This window comes from Haemaphysalis longicornis, unplaced genomic scaffold (assembly GCF_048455015.1).
Source record: "Haemaphysalis longicornis isolate Haplotype H1 unplaced genomic scaffold, Haemaphysalis longicornis Haplotype H1 scaffold_5, whole genome shotgun sequence".
NCBI lineage: Eukaryota > Metazoa > Arthropoda > Arachnida > Ixodida > Ixodidae > Haemaphysalis > Haemaphysalis longicornis.
The window spans coordinates 5,622,562-5,640,805 of record NW_027526385.1 but is presented as its reverse complement, the minus strand read 5'-3'; the positions used below and the strand labels follow the sequence as shown (position 1 = coordinate 5,640,805).

The 18,244-nt window shown below is 48.1% G+C and overlaps 1 protein-coding gene across 2 annotated transcripts; it reads left to right on the top strand.

Moving 5' to 3' along the window:
* The first annotated feature begins 2,420 nt into the window (after window positions 1-2,420).
* Window positions 2,421-18,222, top strand: LOC144137837 (uncharacterized). Of its 2 annotated transcripts, XM_077669848.1 has the most exons (6): window positions 2,421-3,100; window positions 4,106-4,197; window positions 11,059-11,140; window positions 11,890-12,008; window positions 12,895-14,935; window positions 16,809-18,222. In XM_077669848.1, exons 2-6 carry the CDS (start codon window positions 4,179-4,181, stop codon window positions 16,954-16,956), a joined length of 2,409 nt encoding a protein of 802 aa, XP_077525974.1. In that variant the 5' UTR covers window positions 2,421-3,100; window positions 4,106-4,178; the 3' UTR covers window positions 16,957-18,222. The 2 variants fall into 2 exon arrangements, with proteins under 2 accessions (XP_077525974.1, XP_077525976.1); XM_077669850.1 differs by lacking the exons at window positions 2,421-3,100; window positions 4,106-4,197 and adding an exon at window positions 10,199-10,441.
* Window positions 18,223-18,244: the final 22 nt, after the last annotated feature.

Here is an 18,244-nt window from a genome sequence, read left to right as displayed (position 1 = left end):
CAGAGGTATGGTTCGCAGTGATAACTTCTTGTATATTTGAAGACAAGCATGTCTTCTAGTGGGGAACACGATCCAGTGGGCCTTACAACCACAGCCTAGTTTGGAAAGATTGCAGATTTTGTGTGTGGCTGAACTCGAAGCAATCTTCACTAAGATTACTAGTTGTGTTATGGGAATGATGAGGCTGGAAAAAAAGTCGAAATGGTGTCGTTTTTAAAGCAAATATTCCTTAGTGTCACTGATGGCAGTGTCGTAATCAAAATGCACCAGAGGAAAGCCAACTTTACACAATGTGAGGGCATGTGATGGCGATTAAACAGGAAAGAACCACTTTTCACGGTTGTAATCGAGCATGGGCCCTTCGTGTTATGAAGCCGACGTCTATCTGATTGCACCATCAGGCGTTTACTTTGGGCTCGTTGTGCGGGAATTGTCTTTGGCTGAGTTGGGGGGGGTATCCTTTTTCGTGAGGGATTCGGTCACCGTTGTCCGAGAAGAGTTGAAGCTTGAGCCGGTTGGTACATAACTTCGAGCGTAATGAACTGGACGAAGCGAATACGAGAGAAACGTAAGCGCTTGTGTTCGTCTCGCCTTCGCTTCGTTCTGTTCATTGTGCTGCCCCCAGCTCTCGAAATGTTGTCTGAGCTTGGACTTTGACTCACAGGCTCGCCAAGCAGCCGGTCAAATGAGACAGTCATGCATGCATCCACCAATGGCGTGGGCTCTCAGCGGAGGGTGCCCCTCTTTGCATAGCGTTTTCTCAGAGCGCGGGTGTGTTGAAATTTGACGCAATCTCGGTGTGTCATGCAGGGTGTGACGCTTTTAGTTATTTTGGTGAACCCAGCCTTCAGTTATGAAGTGCTCGGTAAAGCTAGCACCACACCACGCGCCGACCGCTGTTTCGTGTTTTGCCTATTATTCATCATATTCTGAACAGGTAGAATGTCTTTTAGAGAAAGGAATGGTTCCTGGCTCATCGGGAACATGGCAACAGCACTGCACAACAGGGTTTGCACGACTAACAGATATAACACTGACTATAGGTGAAATACCACTCGACCAACAATTCATAGAGACAGGCCATAGTTTTCAAGGTTCAACTTGTATACCAAAGGGTCGATCCCAATTTCTTGCTGCAAGAGGAGCACGACAACCTGCCTCTAGACGGCAGCAGTTGGTAAAGCTGGAGAAGAGAAAGTGAAACGAATTACTGCAGCTTGTTTCTGCCCAATAGTACAGAACAAAATGAAGCATGGAATAAAGCAGAACATCATCTGGTTCTAGGTATAATACGTGTTTCTTGATCCTGCACGTTAATGACGGTGGTGATAAGCTCGGATCTTGCACATACCCATGGGGGTTTGGCCAAGAAGCGTCCTGCGAAAATTAGTTCACCTGAGATGACAAAAAGCAAGGAAACCAAAGGAACAGAAAACTTGAATGTAAGATCGAGAAAGGAGGAAAACCTGCTTGTTGGCGCAACTAAGAATGAAAGGCGGGCACAACACTGCCGTTACTCCCATTAAGGTTTTATCGACGTAAATATGGCTTGGTTTCATCCTAGCCCCAATATTTATGCTTTAAAGGGTCCATGAAGAGAAAATACAACTTTGGTTAACTTGAAAGAGCTAGGCTTCAGTACCTTACTCAGCTCAATTCCGGCTACGAAAAACGTTTTTTAACCGATAAAAACACAAGAAATACTTAAGAACTTTCAAATTTCGCGCCACCGTGACGTGTTATCGGCACGAGTTACGTCATATGGGCCATCACTAAAAACATAATTTTCAGTTTCTTAAGTGCACGTTAGCATTCAAGTGATTCGGTCAAATGGAACTAGTCACCCACTACAATCGTCCAGTCATGTGTCCTGGCGATTGATCAGTTCGGCCGCCGTCAATCGCCCAAACAAGATTCTGTGACGTCATAGAAAAGTTGCCGGAAACTGGCTAGCGAGTCGCCACTCCTCCACGCGTTTTCTTTAATATCTCCGTTATTTTTCCGAAGCTTGCGATGAAATCGGTGTCATTGTTATCACGACAGAGCAGTCTTTCCAATGAACCAAACTTGTATTTTGTCTTCATGGCCCCTTTAAATGTCCTTTCTGCGTTGAGCCGGAAACTACAGAACACTTAATTTTTTAAGTGCAATGCATGTACCTATAATCGACATTTAATCGTGCGCACCTTGCTTTTTGTACAGTTCTTTCACTAGGTGCTTCATAAAAGTTTTTCGTTCAGCATGCCTTGTAAAAGCGCTTATTAGCGTGCTCTGTGCGGCAACTGCTTCGTTTTTGGCTTTGCTAGTTTTCATTTATGCAGCAGTTGATCCCCCATCTTCAGTTTTGAAGGAGTACTGACACAAAATAGCAGGTTTTCAACAGACAATATAACATATTTTAAATCCATTTTAATCTGCCCGCACGAGAAAGCTCAGTGCGGGCCAGCATGACGCTATCTGCCCCTGGCACCAAACCGCTGACGTCAGGGCTCCCGGGATGTAGCCGACGCGCGGTTGGCGCTCGCTGCCTGCTACGTACGTATCGGGTCACGGCCGCGTTCGCCTCCAGACTGGCAGTGGTGTGACGAAAACGGTGACGTCACGAGCGAAACCGAAACTGACACGAATAAGCGAGCCTGTAAATATACAAATTTCAAGACAAAAAACTTAGACCAAAAATTCGTACAGTAGACAATTAACAACGAGCTTGGACCCACACGTTGTTAAATGTAAAAAGATTAGTGGGCTGGTAAGCAGCGAAAAAAATATGACCCCCATAGAGTTAGTACTCCCTTCAGAAGATGTTATAATTTATATTTTAGGCTTTTATATGGTTATTTGGTTCATGTTGACTTATTTACGTCTGCCACAATGCCATTTATTTCAGAATAGATAATGTATTTTTATGTTTCGCGTTATTAGTCAAACAAACGGCAACGCTGGGCACAGTTGATTTTTTTTTTTTTTTAAGGAAAAGCAAGCAAAATACGCAAATACGCGCCAAAACCCAAAAGTTGCGCGGTTGCGCTGCGAACTCCACGGCCGGCGCACGTGCGCTCATGCTGCGCGGTAATGTCAAACAAAGACGTGTGACAGTAAGGTAAGTTTCTTGTAACTATCGCGGCTTATGATCTCGTGTGGACACTCAAAACTCGTACATGCACTTTTTTATACCGTTCGAAGTTTCTGCTACTTGAACCCCCTCTAAAAGAAGACTATTGGCGTACAGACAACGGGGGCACAACTCACGTTCCGTGTATTCTGTTTGTGTACGTTTGAGAATCATCTTGCGCGCTTAAACATACAAATGTATAAATTTCCGTACGGGCTGTGCCTGTCTTTGGTGTGCAACGAGCACGCCACGCACGTTTCGGCGTCATTCGTGCTGTTCGCGTGTTTTGGGCCGCAGTAATAAATCAGCGTAGCTTGCCCATAAGCCAGCGTTGATGCCACTTCCAACGCCTTCGCGTACGATTATTGAATTTTGCCAAATGGCGCGGGCCTTTGACCGCTGCATGTTTTTGTTCTTGTGTGGCCGGAACTTTCTTTGACGTGGAAGCTTTCTTTGTGCTACGTTCTGAGGTTGAATAGAGATAGCCTGCAGGCATTTGTAATGTGGAGGTCTTACAGCAGGTCGGCGACCAAAGTGACGGATAGTTGAGCTTATTTGTGCGTCGTGCGATTTGTCAGTACGAGTCGAAAGCTGTGCTAATATGGTGTTACAAGCTGAGGGTTCCTAGACGCACTTTTCGCGCACTGGTAAAAAGGTGCTTCAGCGTGAATGTCTGTGGTACCAGCACTCGCAGTCCCGTAGCGACAATTGGGGTCGAAAATCCACCTCGCCAATCTCAGCTGCGTCGTGACGCAGCACTCCATTCAGGCCAGCAGTCCACAAGCACACGGGAAACCCCTTTGTCCGGTGTGCCAGCAGTGTGATCAGAAACATGCATGGTTCTGTCTGTGTTCGAAACTTGTGATCATATGTTCCCCTTAAGTTTTCCGAGTGCAGCTTTTCCACCTCGCTTATTATTTCGCGCACTTTGGTAGATTGTGTTTCATGACCCTGCCTCATGTGCCGTGACGTGTCTCCTTTCTCCCCATCCAGAACGACGTCTGTGTCCTAAGCAAGGAGATCCAACTGCTGTGGTGGATTCCGGGAAAGACCACGATCCCTCGTCATGGATCAGCAGCCCAGTGGTAAGAAGGCATTGCCACCACGTGTTGCGTGTAGACATGCCGGTGGCCTTTGGTGAGCTCACAAAGAGGGGTGCTGTTGCCAGTATGTTTGCGATTGCCTGACTTGCAGTGAAGCCCCTCTGCAAATTAAAGTCTCGTCTTATCCGGATGGGAAGAGGGCATAGCACATGGCAGTCACCTTCCAGACCTGTGTTAACTAGTTTTGAGATGATCACTGGCCAGGACAATGCAGTGAATATGTTGAATTTGTTATTACAGGGTAAGCAGTTTTAGACAGGCTGTACAGGCGGTCACAGAATAAACCGGACCAAGCGAGCGGTGCGCGAATACTATCGGCGCGACATCTTCCGGCCCAGCGCCTGCTGTCGAGATAGCGGAGGGCGCATGCGTGTCCCTCCCTAGAGTTTGTGCATGTCAGTTTCCTTGATTTCGGCTGCAGCACTTTGATCCTCTCCAATGCGACGCGCGGCGCGCCTACCGACCGGGCGTGATGCATGTCAGCAGCCGGCAGCGTGCGCCATGCACTGATGCCGCGTAACTGTGCGTTCATCTGAGAATGTTCGTTCGGCGCTCTTTTTATCATTTTATTCACTGAAACGCGAACTGGCGTTGAAGAAAGGCTGCGATAAAGATTCACACATGACTGAACCAGTGCTGGTCGTTATGCGACGAACACACAGTTGATAGAACTAAAAACAGCGATGCTTTTTTTTTTAATTTCGAGTTTTTCCCGTGCAGCATATGAGAGGCGGTTTAAAGATGGGGGGAGGGAAGAAAATAGGAAGGAAAGAGTTTATTCGCTTCGGAAAAATAGACTGAAATACACAGCTGTCGGTGTCAGTGAATTGCTATCGAAAAGCAATGAGGCGTTTCCTTCCATGTCACCCTTTGGACAGTGATAGCTATGAAGCGTATAAAGCACGTAACTCGTACTGCATGGCCATATTCGTGAAGAATGCCTTCCCGCATCCCCATCGAGCAACGGAGGCACATCGTGCGACTTTTCATCGAAGGGACTACTCAGTGGGAAAGTTGCCACCTCACCGGGAGGTCTAGGACTTCTGTAAGCCGCATTATTCAAGCTTACCGCGATGATCAGGGCAGACTCATTGACGCAGAGCACAGCGGGCGGCCTAAAGTCACCAGTGAGGAGCAGGAACTACTGATTGTCGCAGCCGCTGTGGCAGATCCCCTCCTGTCTGCAAAAGAGATTCGACAGGAGCTGTCATTGAATGTCTCTTGCGAGACAATTCGAAGACGACTGAAGGAGGCGGGACTCGGGAGTTGCGTGGCAGCGCAGAAACCGCGCGTGACGGACCGCCAGAGGCTGGAAAGGCTGGAGTTCGCCCGGGCAGTGGAGCGGTGGACAACGGACGAGTGGAAGGAAGTTATATTCACAGACGAATTAAAATGATAAAAAGAGCGCCGGACAAACATTCTCAGATTAACGCACAGTTACGCGGCATCAGCCCATGGCGCACGCTGCCGGCTGCTGCCAAGCATCACGCCCGCTCGGTAGGCGAGCCGCGCAAGGCGCCGCCGCGCGTCGCATTCGAGAGGAACGGAGTGCTGCAGTCGCAGTCAAGGAAACAGACATGCACAAACTATAGGGAGGGACACGCATGCGCCCTCCGCTATCTCGACAGCAGGCGCTGGGCCGGAAGATGTCGCACCGATAGCTATCGCGCGCCGCTCGCTTGGTCCGATTTATTCTGTGGACGCCTGTACATGCACATAGAAGTCTCAAAATGAGTCGCAACTTTTCAGTGACACTAAAGGCTAACCATTTTGTTGTAACATGCATTTCACCTTTTCTGTCCTCTCTCACTATTTCCTTTTACAGCTAAAGGAGCTTTGTATGCCTAGAAACTGGCGAATAAAGAACATAATTTTGTTTTCTTACTGCACTGTTGCGTGTTGGTGAAGCAAAACGTTTATCAGAATTTATGGTGCCTTCTTTAATGTACTGCCGATCCAGGAAAGGGATCCCACACCCTTATTTCTCTGTGAAAAAAAGAAGAAAAAGCAGATAAAGAACTCCTTGGAGATATTTGAACCCACTTAGTCAGAGTTGCGTGCAATACCACGCGGCAGGTCCTTACCGTTGAGCTGTTCGTCACCTTTCATGCCAACATGTTTGAAAATTGGGTGTTATAGAGCTGTTTTTTTTTTATCATGTCCATTACATGACTCGCATAGTATGCCCCTCTTAAAGTTCACAAGGTTTACCGAACAATAGCAACTGCATTGCCCTGCTGCAGCTTGCTTAATACCTACCCAAACCTATCAGTTTGATAAGAATTCCTTCAGTTACAGAGCAGTAAACCCATCTAATGGTTAGCTCAAAAAATGCCTTTACAAAAACAGTTTCACATCTACTTGTATGGGATAGAAGTGAAATACACTGGCTGTCATTTGCCACTGCCTTGAAAAGGACACTTCATTTGTCATTACACAGCACGTCATCAGCATTTTATTGTTATGATCACCTGTGGTGAATCAAGAGGGAGGCATTTAGTTGTCATATTTCGGTTTGAAAACTGCAACTGGCTGAAAGCATTGACTGCTTTCAAAGTTGAGTGGGGGTCACTCAGGTGTTTGCAATGGCATTGTGAGCATACCTGGAGTTCTCACCCTGGTCTTAAATACTGTACCTTGTATTCACTGGCGAGCCACGCATGCAGGCAGCCATGCGTGTGCACCGTCACTGGTTACGTCCGGAGTTACTTGATATAGGAGTTGCGAAACTCCCCATAGGCCCCATGCATCAAAAAGTGGCTCTACAATTGGTCCACTGCTTTGGATCTTGTTTTACAGTGGTGCCATGTTTTGGTGACAAAATAAACTATACAACTTTGCCGCTCGACAACCTGGGTGAAAAATGGTATTTGAGTGCTTACGTAAATTTGTTATCCCAAAGGAGCCCAATGTGCTCAACTATGCAAGTGTTTTATATACATACGAAGCAAAAGTAGTAAAAAAAAATGCGACCGTGGGGTCAACTGTCGCTTTCACACTGTCTACTGCGCGTCCTCTTCGGTCTTCTGGCGGCAAAAAATGAATAAGTTGCTTCGACGGCTTTATGCAAGCTGAAACTGATTATTTAGAGCCGCTTGATCGGCTACTAGATTAGTTTTGGCTACAATGAGCTGTAGGCCAAACTGTAACTGCAAATTTAGTACTTCATTCGGACCTATGTTGTGCCGGAGTGCTCGGGCAAGCGCCAATTGGTCGAGGCAGATGCGCGGATGCAGAAACAATCGCAACCTAAACACCGGAGTTAAGATAGCAATTAATAACTTACGAAAGCACAAAAAAAAAGAATTATGCACTTTGAAACCAAATTTAGCATTAAATTGTCAGTTTGAATAATTAGTTTGTTTTTTGGATATTGCATGCAGGGGCCGCATTGGCGCCATGGTACGCACAATCCAAGCAAGGGGGGTCCAGGTGCGGGCTGTTTTTTGAGGCGGAGTTTCGCAACTGCCTACATCGAAGAGCTCTGGTTACGTCGGGCTCCGCGGGATGGCCGTACTTGTCCGTGCTAAGGACGTGATTTGTGTTGGACATTCCAAACTCTACCCCACCGAACGCAAAGTAATGCCTCAAGTCCAATGTGAGTGCGATTAATAATATCTCTGTTGACACCACCATTGAGAATCGGTTTGAAACGGAGCAGACAACGCACGCTTTTTTTTTTTTTTTCTCCATCCACGTGCGGGCGCTGTAGCACAAGCCGCGCTATGTCCGTGGTCGTTTCCAGTGTTGCCAAGCGAAGAAATTGGCAGCTAAACTTCTCAATGGCCCGAGCGTTAGCGGTGGAGCAGTAAGCCATTCCAGCAACACTGTGCACCGCCACCATAAAGGAAGCAAAAACAGCGAAGTGGCAGCAAACGCAGAGCAACTAACATCTGCTGCGGCGTAATGATGGCATGTGCTTGTCGTGAAGTTGTTTTATAACTTGGTGAGAAAATACCCTTGCTACTCTTCCTTTGTTTGACAAGCAGCATGTTTTGGATTTTCGACGATCCAGGTAGTCGGCTGACAGACCCTACAAAATCCTACAATTGCAGCGTGGAATACCTTCGTCTCGGATGACGAATAGCAGCAAGCGAATGCAGGATTTGTTACGAAAAACGAATAGCCTTACCGTGCCCTTGCCCTATCTAGTGGCGGCTGGCCACTATGGACAGGCTGTGAGGGGTCCGTTCTTTGCTGAGCGCTCACGTTGTGACAGTTCAAAATTTCTAAACCACTTGCGGAAAGGACGAACGCCTAAATAAAAACACTGCTCTTGTCTCCACGAAATGTGCCGAACAAAGCTCAGTAAAGCATGTTGGGCTAGTTGGTTCTTCATCTTATATGTAAAACTGTGCATTCGGACGTGACAGGGAAAAGAAGAGACAGGATGAGCGCAGAGTGTCTGTGCTCGTCCTGTCTCTTCTTTTCCCTGTCCCCTCCAAATGTGCGGTTTTACATATAAGGTGAACCAACTTTTGCTGCCTTGCAGACAGTAAAATACTGTTCCTCGTCTCTCTTGGTTGCTGCTGTCCATCCTTCTTTTGTTCGTATGTCAGTCACAAACACTTGATAGGGCACATGCAAATAAGCTATGCAAGTTATAAATGGCGTGAATCTTTCACATGTACCACATAAGCAGTACAATTCGTGCATTGCATCAGGGGGAAGCTTGCATAGAGATTTGTAGAAAGCAGTATTCTAATTCAGTTTGAGTTTGGCGTGATCGCTGCGCGGAATGCACCGCTAAAACCGCGAGAACGAAATTCGCATAATGTAAAGACAAAAAATAAAGTCCTAGACCGCATTTCCGATCTGCCACTGAATAGTCAAAACAAGCACGCCTGCAAGCTTGAATATTTGGCTGCACCGACACAACTGTCCTGCCTTAATGTTCATGTTAAAGCTTCAACAGTCATGAGCCGCACGTGAAGCTGTACCACAAAAACAAGACAAGCGTGTTTCTGGTTCACAGATGTCGAAACACCCATCAGCGTCGGCAGAGGGAAGCACGAATGCAGGCTCGAATTCGCCTGCACCGAAACAACTCTGCTGCCTAAATGTTTGGGGCTAATAAGGGTGGCAGTCCTGACTGGAATGTGGAACAAAGCTGTCAAGATAGTGTATAAAAAAGACGCATTGCCCTCGAGACTGCCAAATTAAGTCGGGAGACTCGGAAGGTGTGCGTCGTACGTACCTTTCGCCCAGCATCACTGCCCGTAAACGTAGCACTTGCAAAGAGGTACGCAGCAGTGCGTGGCCATCGTGCCTTATAATGCTACAAGAGCACTAGCAGCGTATACAAAGCAACCAAAAATATCTTTTTATGAGGCTGCAGAATGGAGAAGCGACGGACGAAAACGCGTTCCGGTGCGACGCTTCTTTTATCATGGCGTCATTGCGTTAAGGACCAGTGTTGCCACCGCTGAATCCTCAGTGTGGCCCACCTTCCTGCAAAGAGTCTATTATGGCCATTTTTAACTGCTTTGCTTTAGCTCTGAAACGAGATTAACTTCCTGGTATAGCAGTAAAGATGATTTTTCTTAAAGGGGCCGTGCAGACGCAACACAGGTTTGGTTAATTTGAAAGATTGCCTCGTTAGAATATTACTGACACCACTTTTAATGCAAACTTCGCGCAGATAAGCTATATAATTAGGGAAAGAGGGAACGGTCACCCGACTCACTAGTTCATTTCTCGCAGTAGAATATGGTACGTAATATGCACTGCCATGCGATTGGGTGAGGCCGGCAAAAGCAAATGCAAGTTCAGCAGGGCTTATAAGCTTGCAGAACGGGCGATTCTTGCTGAAGTGTAATGCATATTCATTTTGTAGCAGTAAGAATGGGGGAAATAACAGTGGAAGTTCCGAAGTGCATCTAAACATACAAGTACTGATGCGTACTGCTGTTGGTATTGCATGCACTATGCTTGTTTTAGCTGCTCAGCAGTGCGGCACTTTCAAATTTGTTTCAGACGACACTGGCCGATTGGCGTGAGCAACGTTTTCTTACGTGACCCTATTTGTAGAACACACCCAACGTTTTCCGAAACGATCACTACCTACCGTAAAAAAAAAAAAAAAAAAACAAGCCAAGTACAATTATGATCAAACGCAAAGGCAGAGAACAGCCTGGTGCAGTATGGTGGCGCCATCTAGGAGGACTAATGCAGTCTAAACAGCACACTTGAAGTTTGCTTGAAGACCCCTCCTTGTTCCGTCATGGTAGGCGTCACGAAACATGATTTGGCGTGAGAATCAAAATTTTAGATTAACTTGACAAATTTCTCAGTGAATAAAGCATCGTTTGCTCCTGGACAAGCGCTGGAGGCAGTATAAAACACCCAATCTTTTGTATAAAACAAATTTGTACTTTGTCTGCATGGGCTCTTTATAAGTAGTGTAGTTACATGATTAAAGGTGGTATTGTTTCTACTTATTTTTAGCTAGAAAGCTGCAAAAGGTCTTTTTGTGTCCAAAGACATTCCAGACTACCTTTCTTCTGTCACAGCCACTTAACCTAAGCACATTGTATTGAGTACAAACAGTTCCGTTGCACATGAATCTTAAAACTGCCCTGCCAGTGTTCTCATCGCCACATTCATATCGCTGCATCGGGTGCATGTGGCAGTTTCTTCGAGCGCCAGTGCCTACGGGGGAGTTTTCTGTCACGCGGTGATTCCCACAATCTGGCTGAGCATGAAACTCTTCAAATGAGTTTGAAGTCTTGGTGCACACAGGTAGTTGCTTCATGTGTAGCTTCGGGTGCTTCTAATTCATCTGTCTGTGTCCCTGTGAATGAAGAGAGTGTCTTGGGTCACTGTGCTCTGTCCTCCATGCAGGTGCAGGAGGGGCCTCCGCATCCGGCAGCCAGCGCAAGGCACCCAAACGACCACGGTGCACGAGGAGGAACGGTCCTGCCAGGTGCGGCTTTTCCACCCCTCCCTCTCATTGCCAGAAGATGGCACAGGGCTGTGGGAGTCGGGCCTTTCTCAAGTGTGTGCATGCTATGCTGTGCAGCTGGAACGTGCAGAGCGGAAAGCCTTCTGCTGTTTGTCGCACTTCTTCCCGACTCTCCGTTTGTGGGGACGGCCATTTTGGTATACTCAGGAGAAAGTTAAGAATGGCAATAGCTCGTGCACGGTGTCACTCCACCTAAGCAACATACCAGGATGTCGACGGGCGTGCATTTCGAAAGCAGGTTGCTATGAACGCGCAATATCGTCTGCCCTTTCTCACGTAGGTTGCTTGTCGCTGCAGTAGTTTATAAGCATGTTAAGTCCGAAAAGTCAAGGAAACGGCTAGTGCCACGTTCGAAACCTTCCCAGTAACGCCCTACTTGTGCCATGTGGAGTAACATCCGGCTGCTGTGATTAGGCACAGAGGCAACTTCCGTTCTTAAGTTGTACCCGAGTACAGCATTCGTGCTGATGACGCCAGTCACTTCTCACGTTTCATGAGGCATGTGGAGGGGGACAGGCAGCCGACTGAATTTCCCCCTTGGGCTGGTTGATCCAAAAAGGCGTGTCGCTTATCCAGAGGAGCCCTGCTGGGCCAGAAGCAGTCCCCTCGTCACTATCATTCGAGATGCAGCGAAGTTTGCTGTGGGTGCTTCCTAGCCACCTGTGTAGGTTCTGCAGTGTTGCCAACGGCCCCTTGCGCCGTGTGTGCAGCTTGGCCCCAGAGGAGCGGCCAGGGGCACAGCCCAGGGCGCTGCCTGGTCCCCACCAGGCGATGGCATTCAGCGAACTAATGGCTCGGCTGCTGGCGAACTGGGGCGCATTCAAAGAAGGTGCGTATCCCTCTCCTGCCTGCTTTGATCCCGCCGGTTTGGTGGTTTGCCCTATTGGGTGGGGCTCCCCAAAGCAGGCATGCACCGTGCAAGGGTACGTTTAAACTTACACCTAACTGTGCAGTTTCGTAAACCACCTTCCCTCCTCTCTTCGACTCATTCATTTGTAATGTTCCAGATGCGAGCTGGCTAGGAGCAGTGGGTGTACAACGTGTGAATAGTAAGCTGCAGTAAAGATGCTTAGGGGAACAGTTGGATGAAGTACTGTTGTGGAACTGCCAATAGTGAATTCTCATTCTACTCACTGGGTTTTTTTCCTGCCCTCTCATTAACCTAACGCTTATTGTTTTTACTGGAAATAACAAAGTACGGATTATGTCTTGTGTAGTGCACGCATCATGCTTGGCAACTTTAGTAAGCACCCAATATAGGCTACGGGAGCCAAGTGGGGTGCAGAAATGTAGCACGCGACAAGGTTGCAAAGGATTGGAGACGGTGGCCACGCTTATGCACTCACTGGAGCACCTGCAGGGTATGTTGGATGAGACGGTGGAAAGTGCAGTCTGTTTTGTGTGGAGCAGGGCAAGCAGAATTGTTTGTGTCTCAGTGTTCAAATGGTGATAAATATCGTTCTTACAAGTTTCTGCTCACGTCGACGCGAGTGATGCACATACAGACGCGCATATGTACTTGCATAATATGTGTACTTTGACATGCATGGCAAATGCCCAGCATGCAGGTTTGGGCTAGCTGTAATCCACTTTTGAAGACCCAGTTAATTACTTTAGAGAGCAGGAATGGTTTTGCTAGAAGGGCTGATGTCACTGACAGGCTGTTTTGATTTTCCAGTCTTTAAATGCATGCATCATGCCTGCTTCTCTTACAGAGGACTCTGCGGATTCCGAGGACCCCGAAAAGGACTTCGACAATCCCGCAAGCGCCCCTAGCTTTTCACCAGACTCTGCAGATCTTGAGAGCCCTGACGACGAGGACTTCAGGGACTTTGATAGCCCAGAGGAGGACTCTGAAGGCAATGAGAAGGTTGAAGAGGGCCCCATGGATAACGACAGCCCTACGGAAGAAGATTCCGAGGCGCCAAAGAGTGGCAAGCCTGGAGAACTGGTTTCGCTGGCCGTTCTGAAGCGTCTAAAAGGCCACTTCACTGGAGCCACTCTGGACTGCCAGCTACCTTGCACTGCTGCAGAAGGCAGAGTATGTCAGATCTTCGACCACTTGTCAGCCTGGAACGAGTTCCTGTGCCAGGTTTCACTGCAGCTGCGAGAGATGACGGGAGCTTACGGGAACCTTTCTCTGGTGTTCTTTTGCGAGACTACCCTAATGGAGTACCCCTCGGAACAGCGGCATCACCAAATCTATACCCTTGTGTACTGGTTGCTGAAGACGCACCGCTGTATATTGTGCGTCGAGGTCGACGTTCCTCACTTGGAGCCGTATAGCCATCTGGTTTGTGATGCCCTTCAAGGAAATTTGCACGTGAGGAGTTTGAAACTCTCGTTTGGTGGTTGCAGTGCCCGCGAAGACCAAGCACCTGACATACGCTCCATGACCCACCTGCGAGAGCTTCAGTGCACAGGCTACCTGAAGCCTACAGAATCGCTAGTGTCCAAGCTGGCCCACTTGTTGCGCACTTCAACGTCACTGACAGTTCTCCGGATTTCGGGCATGCCCCTCAAAGGTCCCAGTGTTGAGGACTTCTTCAGAGCACTAGGAGAGAACCGCTTTTTGGAAGAGCTCGCATTGCCCGATTCCACCGTTGCCAAGGCCACACCCGCTGCACGGGCGCTGTTTGCAGAGTTCCTGAAGAACACCGCCTCGCTGAAGACTCTGAGCTTTGCGGCAGACCGCAAAGTATACACTTGCCTGCAGTGGATTCTTGAAGGCCTGGTGGAGAACAAGAGTGTAGTTAGTGCCAGCTTTAAGGGTCTCCCAGTTGATCGAGCCGCCATCCGACTGATGGTCGAGATTTTCGCCAAAAACAGGGTCCTGCGAAGCTTCGCAGTGTCCTGCAAACATGGGTACCGTTCGGATTTGAAGGTAGAAGATCCCCCGACTAAGTCTGACTTTGGCCGCTTGCACAAGGCTCTTGTGCAAAATGACACGTTAGAGCAGGTGTCTCTGCCCATCGAGTTCTGGAATGTCCAGCAGTGGAAAGCACTCTTCGAGGCATTGCCAACCAAGGACAGCCTCAAGACGTTGACCATCGAAGCACGTGATGGGAGTACTCCTCTAGTTCTGGACGTTAGTGCGGCGTTGGAAGAAACTGACGCAGAAGAGAAGGTTTCCTTCAAAGCTTCACTCATGGTTGACCGCCCTGAAAAGATCTTTGACTGCAAGGCGTTTTCAGAAGCTGTTGTGTATGCCGATGATCGTAATAGCGATGCAGTCTGTGAATTTTTAAAGCATCTGCCATCACTCGGCCACATAAAATCGCTACAGCTTGAGCTTGGTGACATTAAAGGTGGGCGTGAATTCTCCTCGGCGTTCACCACCTTCTTGCGAGACACTCGTACGCTGAAGACACTGAGGATTGGCGCTCCGTGGGAAGGTTCCCTAAGTGGCTTAGAAGACACTATAGCCAAGGGCAGCTTGACGAAGGTGTGCATTCGGGTGGACCAAGTCAGGTCGCACTTCACCAGTTTCGCCAAGCCCCTGGCCGAAGCAATCAACAGCAGCAAGAACATCAGCAGGGTCAAGTTTGAGGTCGACCAGAACCCATACGCGGAGCATGCCTTCCTCCAAAGGCTGTCCCTGGGCATCAGAAACAACTACGCCCTGCTCAGTGTCGACATGGGGTCGGTGGACAAGACAGCGGAGGTCTACTGGTTTCGGGTGTGGAACGTGATGTGCCGCAACCAGGGGTTGGTGATGGCTGCCGCCGACTTCGTCAGGGGTGTCCGGCGAGACAGGTACGTGCCCTCTTTGTCGGTGGGAGTCGTGGAGATTTTGCCGGTTAGGTGTTTCACTTAAAAATGGCAGTCCTTTCTTTGTAGATCTGAGCAACATTGGTGCTTAGTGCTAGAAGGGCCGTTGAGTTTAGTTACTGAAGAAAAGAGAATCTCAAATTTGCCATGCAAGCCCAGCGCCTGTTCTTTCTTGTGAAGCGGCTGTCATGGATGCAAACAGTGGCATTCTTCGAACTCAGGCGTAGGGTGCGGCAAACGGTGCTTGGTCAGGACAAGTAGCTGTGCAGGTGCTATCCGTGTGCGATTGTCAGAAGCGTCCTGCCAGTTTAGCGGGCATCTGTTTCGACTTGGGAATGCTGAAAAGCCCGTTATTAGACATGATGCATGCAGTCATTTCGCAGTCTAAGGTGGTAAAACATGAAGCCAAGGCTAATCCTCAATTTGTGCATGGTCGGCCACGCAGCAGTAGCAAGAAGGTGCAGAAGAAACATTCACCCATAAAATTCTGCAGATTTTGTGGATAATGGTACCTCAAAGAGAGGTAACAGCCATGGATCGCTGCGGTTCAAAGGGTAACGCAAGGTGGCACATCTTTGCTTTTGTTGCTGCACTTGCACTGTCCCTCTTCCATCTGTTCAAATTCTAAGTAGTATATGAAAGCTAAGGCACATCCCCTCCTTTGCATGCTGCTTTGGGCACATCGGTATGTAAGAAGGATCTCCCGTGTAGCAAAAGAACTGGTAATGAAGTTGTTAGGTAATGCGGTTGGGTGCTGTTGCATTTTAAAATATTTTATATTAAACACAGCCTATTTATGGTTACTACAAACTATGTCAATGCAGCTTTTATATAGCAACGAAAATTTTCCCGCAGTCAGGTGTGAATGTTGGTGAGCAGAAATTTCTTGAAAAACCAGCAAAGTGGATGTGTGGATTTTCAGTGAGAGCCCTTAAATGGCATGCGCTTTTTAAAGGTATCTCGCATATCAGGCACCTGACTACTTCAGTGGTCAGAATCGAAGTCTTGAGTGTGAACACGTAAAAAAAGTGCCACAGAGCAACGAAATAAAAATACCTTGTGGCTAATTGAACAGCTGTCCCGTTGCCTATCAAATGGCAGCATGTGAAAAGTGGAAGGTTATCGGAGCAGACAAACCGCCCCACAACACGTTTCATCGTGTGAAAACGCGGGGCAGTTGGCTAGTCGACCGATGCGCCTACCAGATAACCTGGCTCTAGCAGATGACAAGAGAAGCGCTGGCAAAAATTACCTCAGTAGCGACTCTATATTTGAGCCGAACTTGCCGACAGGTACTAGAGCATATGCTTTCATAAGACGAGAAAAAATTTTGCCCAGCTCTCGTTCCAACGCGAGAAATTCAGCATGTGTGCTGCAGAAATAGCACTCCTCAGAGCAGCGGGAGATCGCACGCTCGCCTAACGAGCGCGTTTTCACTCCCTAGTGGTGCTGACACTGGAGGACCACAGCACCCTCCTGCAACTAGTCAAGCGTAAGCCAGCTTAACTGATTCTCTAATGTTCTCTTGTGCAATACAAATTTGCACCTTACTGCGTAGTCGCAGCGCTTGCTGAAATCGCACATCCTTTCTTTCATCTCCGCCATGCCTGTGCTATCATTGTCCTCCTCTCCGCACTCCTGTTGTCACTGCACCCGATTTCAGCTTCAGCTGAGCAGCGAGTGTATCTCGCTCCCGCCATTCTAGTTTCCGGTTGGCACCATTGCACAGTTCCGTGGACATTGGGTGAGCGCAGTTGATAGCACATGGCTAGCGCCCACGGAAAATGACTCGGTGAGCTTAGTAACGCTACGGAATTTAAACTCCACCCTTTCCCCTTTTGTCTTTCCATGCTTCTAGGCACTGTGCCTTGGCCATGGAGCAAGTCCATCGCCATCCCAAGCTGGTGGAAGAGGTGGCCAGGCTGGAGTCTGTCGATGAGACATGGGCAGCTGCCATGGTCCGTGAAGGCTTCCGGACCATGGCCAGCATGCCCGACTTTGTGTGACCCCCCTGGTGTTGTGAAAGAGCAGCTCCATGCATGTGGTGACTTGTGTGTGTGATTTGACGTCACAAACGAGCACTGCAGGAGAGCCTGCAGCTGTACAATGTCGAGGACTCTACACTAGAGCAGTAGCTTCATACTTGTGGCACCGACAAGACTGGGTGTCTGCGCCGAATCAGCACCGATGAATAAAGGTGGACTGAGGTGTTCGAGGCAGAGGGCATTCTTGCTCCCACTGCCAGCATTGCTTCCTTCTAAACCTTGTTTCATTGTTTTCATCGTGCATTGTGGACTGAAGAGCTGAATCCTCATTCCAAATAACAGTCAAGGCCACAGAGTGTTAGTGCAGATGGTGGTATGGTTTAGGCACGTGCATGCAGAAACACTCTTCTGTGTGTGCGCGCAGTGGTGAAATCAGGTAAAAAAAAGCAGGTCCTCTGGCCAGAAACAATCCACAGCCCAGTCTGAAACTGCCAGCAGAATTTCTCTCGGGGAACTCTGGAGATTATTCACTAATGTTTGTGGCTGTATTATGGCTTGCAAAAAAAAAAATTCAAAGTTAGTAAATTTCAGCTTTCTTTCTTTTTTTTTTTTTTTTTCAAACAGCAGCTTAGAACATGTGCTTTGCGAAGAGAGATTCCTCAGGTCAATCGGGGCCACAGGCCGAGGTTGGAGAAAATGAAAAGAAGTTAAATATCACGCATGCACAAGGTCATAGCTGAGCCTTCACGGTGCCAAAGACTAGTGCTGGTGCATTTGTTTTGACCGAGAATTGTTTCTGCCAATTGTAGCCAGTCAAGTGAGAGACGGCAAGCATGCATCCACCGATGGCGTTATGGGCTTGCAGTGGCAGGTGTGCTTTATATGTCGTGGTTTTGTGCTCTTGCGGGTTCAGCTCTGCTTTTTCTTTCAGGTTTGGTACCAATATATCATGGTGGCTTCATGACATCTGCGGTCTAGACCAGCAAAATATTTGATAGGTATTGCCAGCCGGAGCTATCATGCATTCGCATTCAGAGGACGCAAGCTGACTTGTGTGCCCGAGCAATTTCTGTTGTTGCTGCGGGACTGCTCTTTTTTTTTTTTTTAACGTGACAGAGTTGTAACCCCAAATTGCATGATAAAATATTTGTGCTAGAATTAAGTGTGCGTATCAAAATAGTGGACAGCTAACTGCCAAGCAACACGCTGGCCATTATGCAAATGCTGTGAAATGCTCCAAAGGATATCCTGAACAGGCCGTCAGTGTTGATTAGAGCTAGGAAATGGGCATGGAATATGCACTATGCAT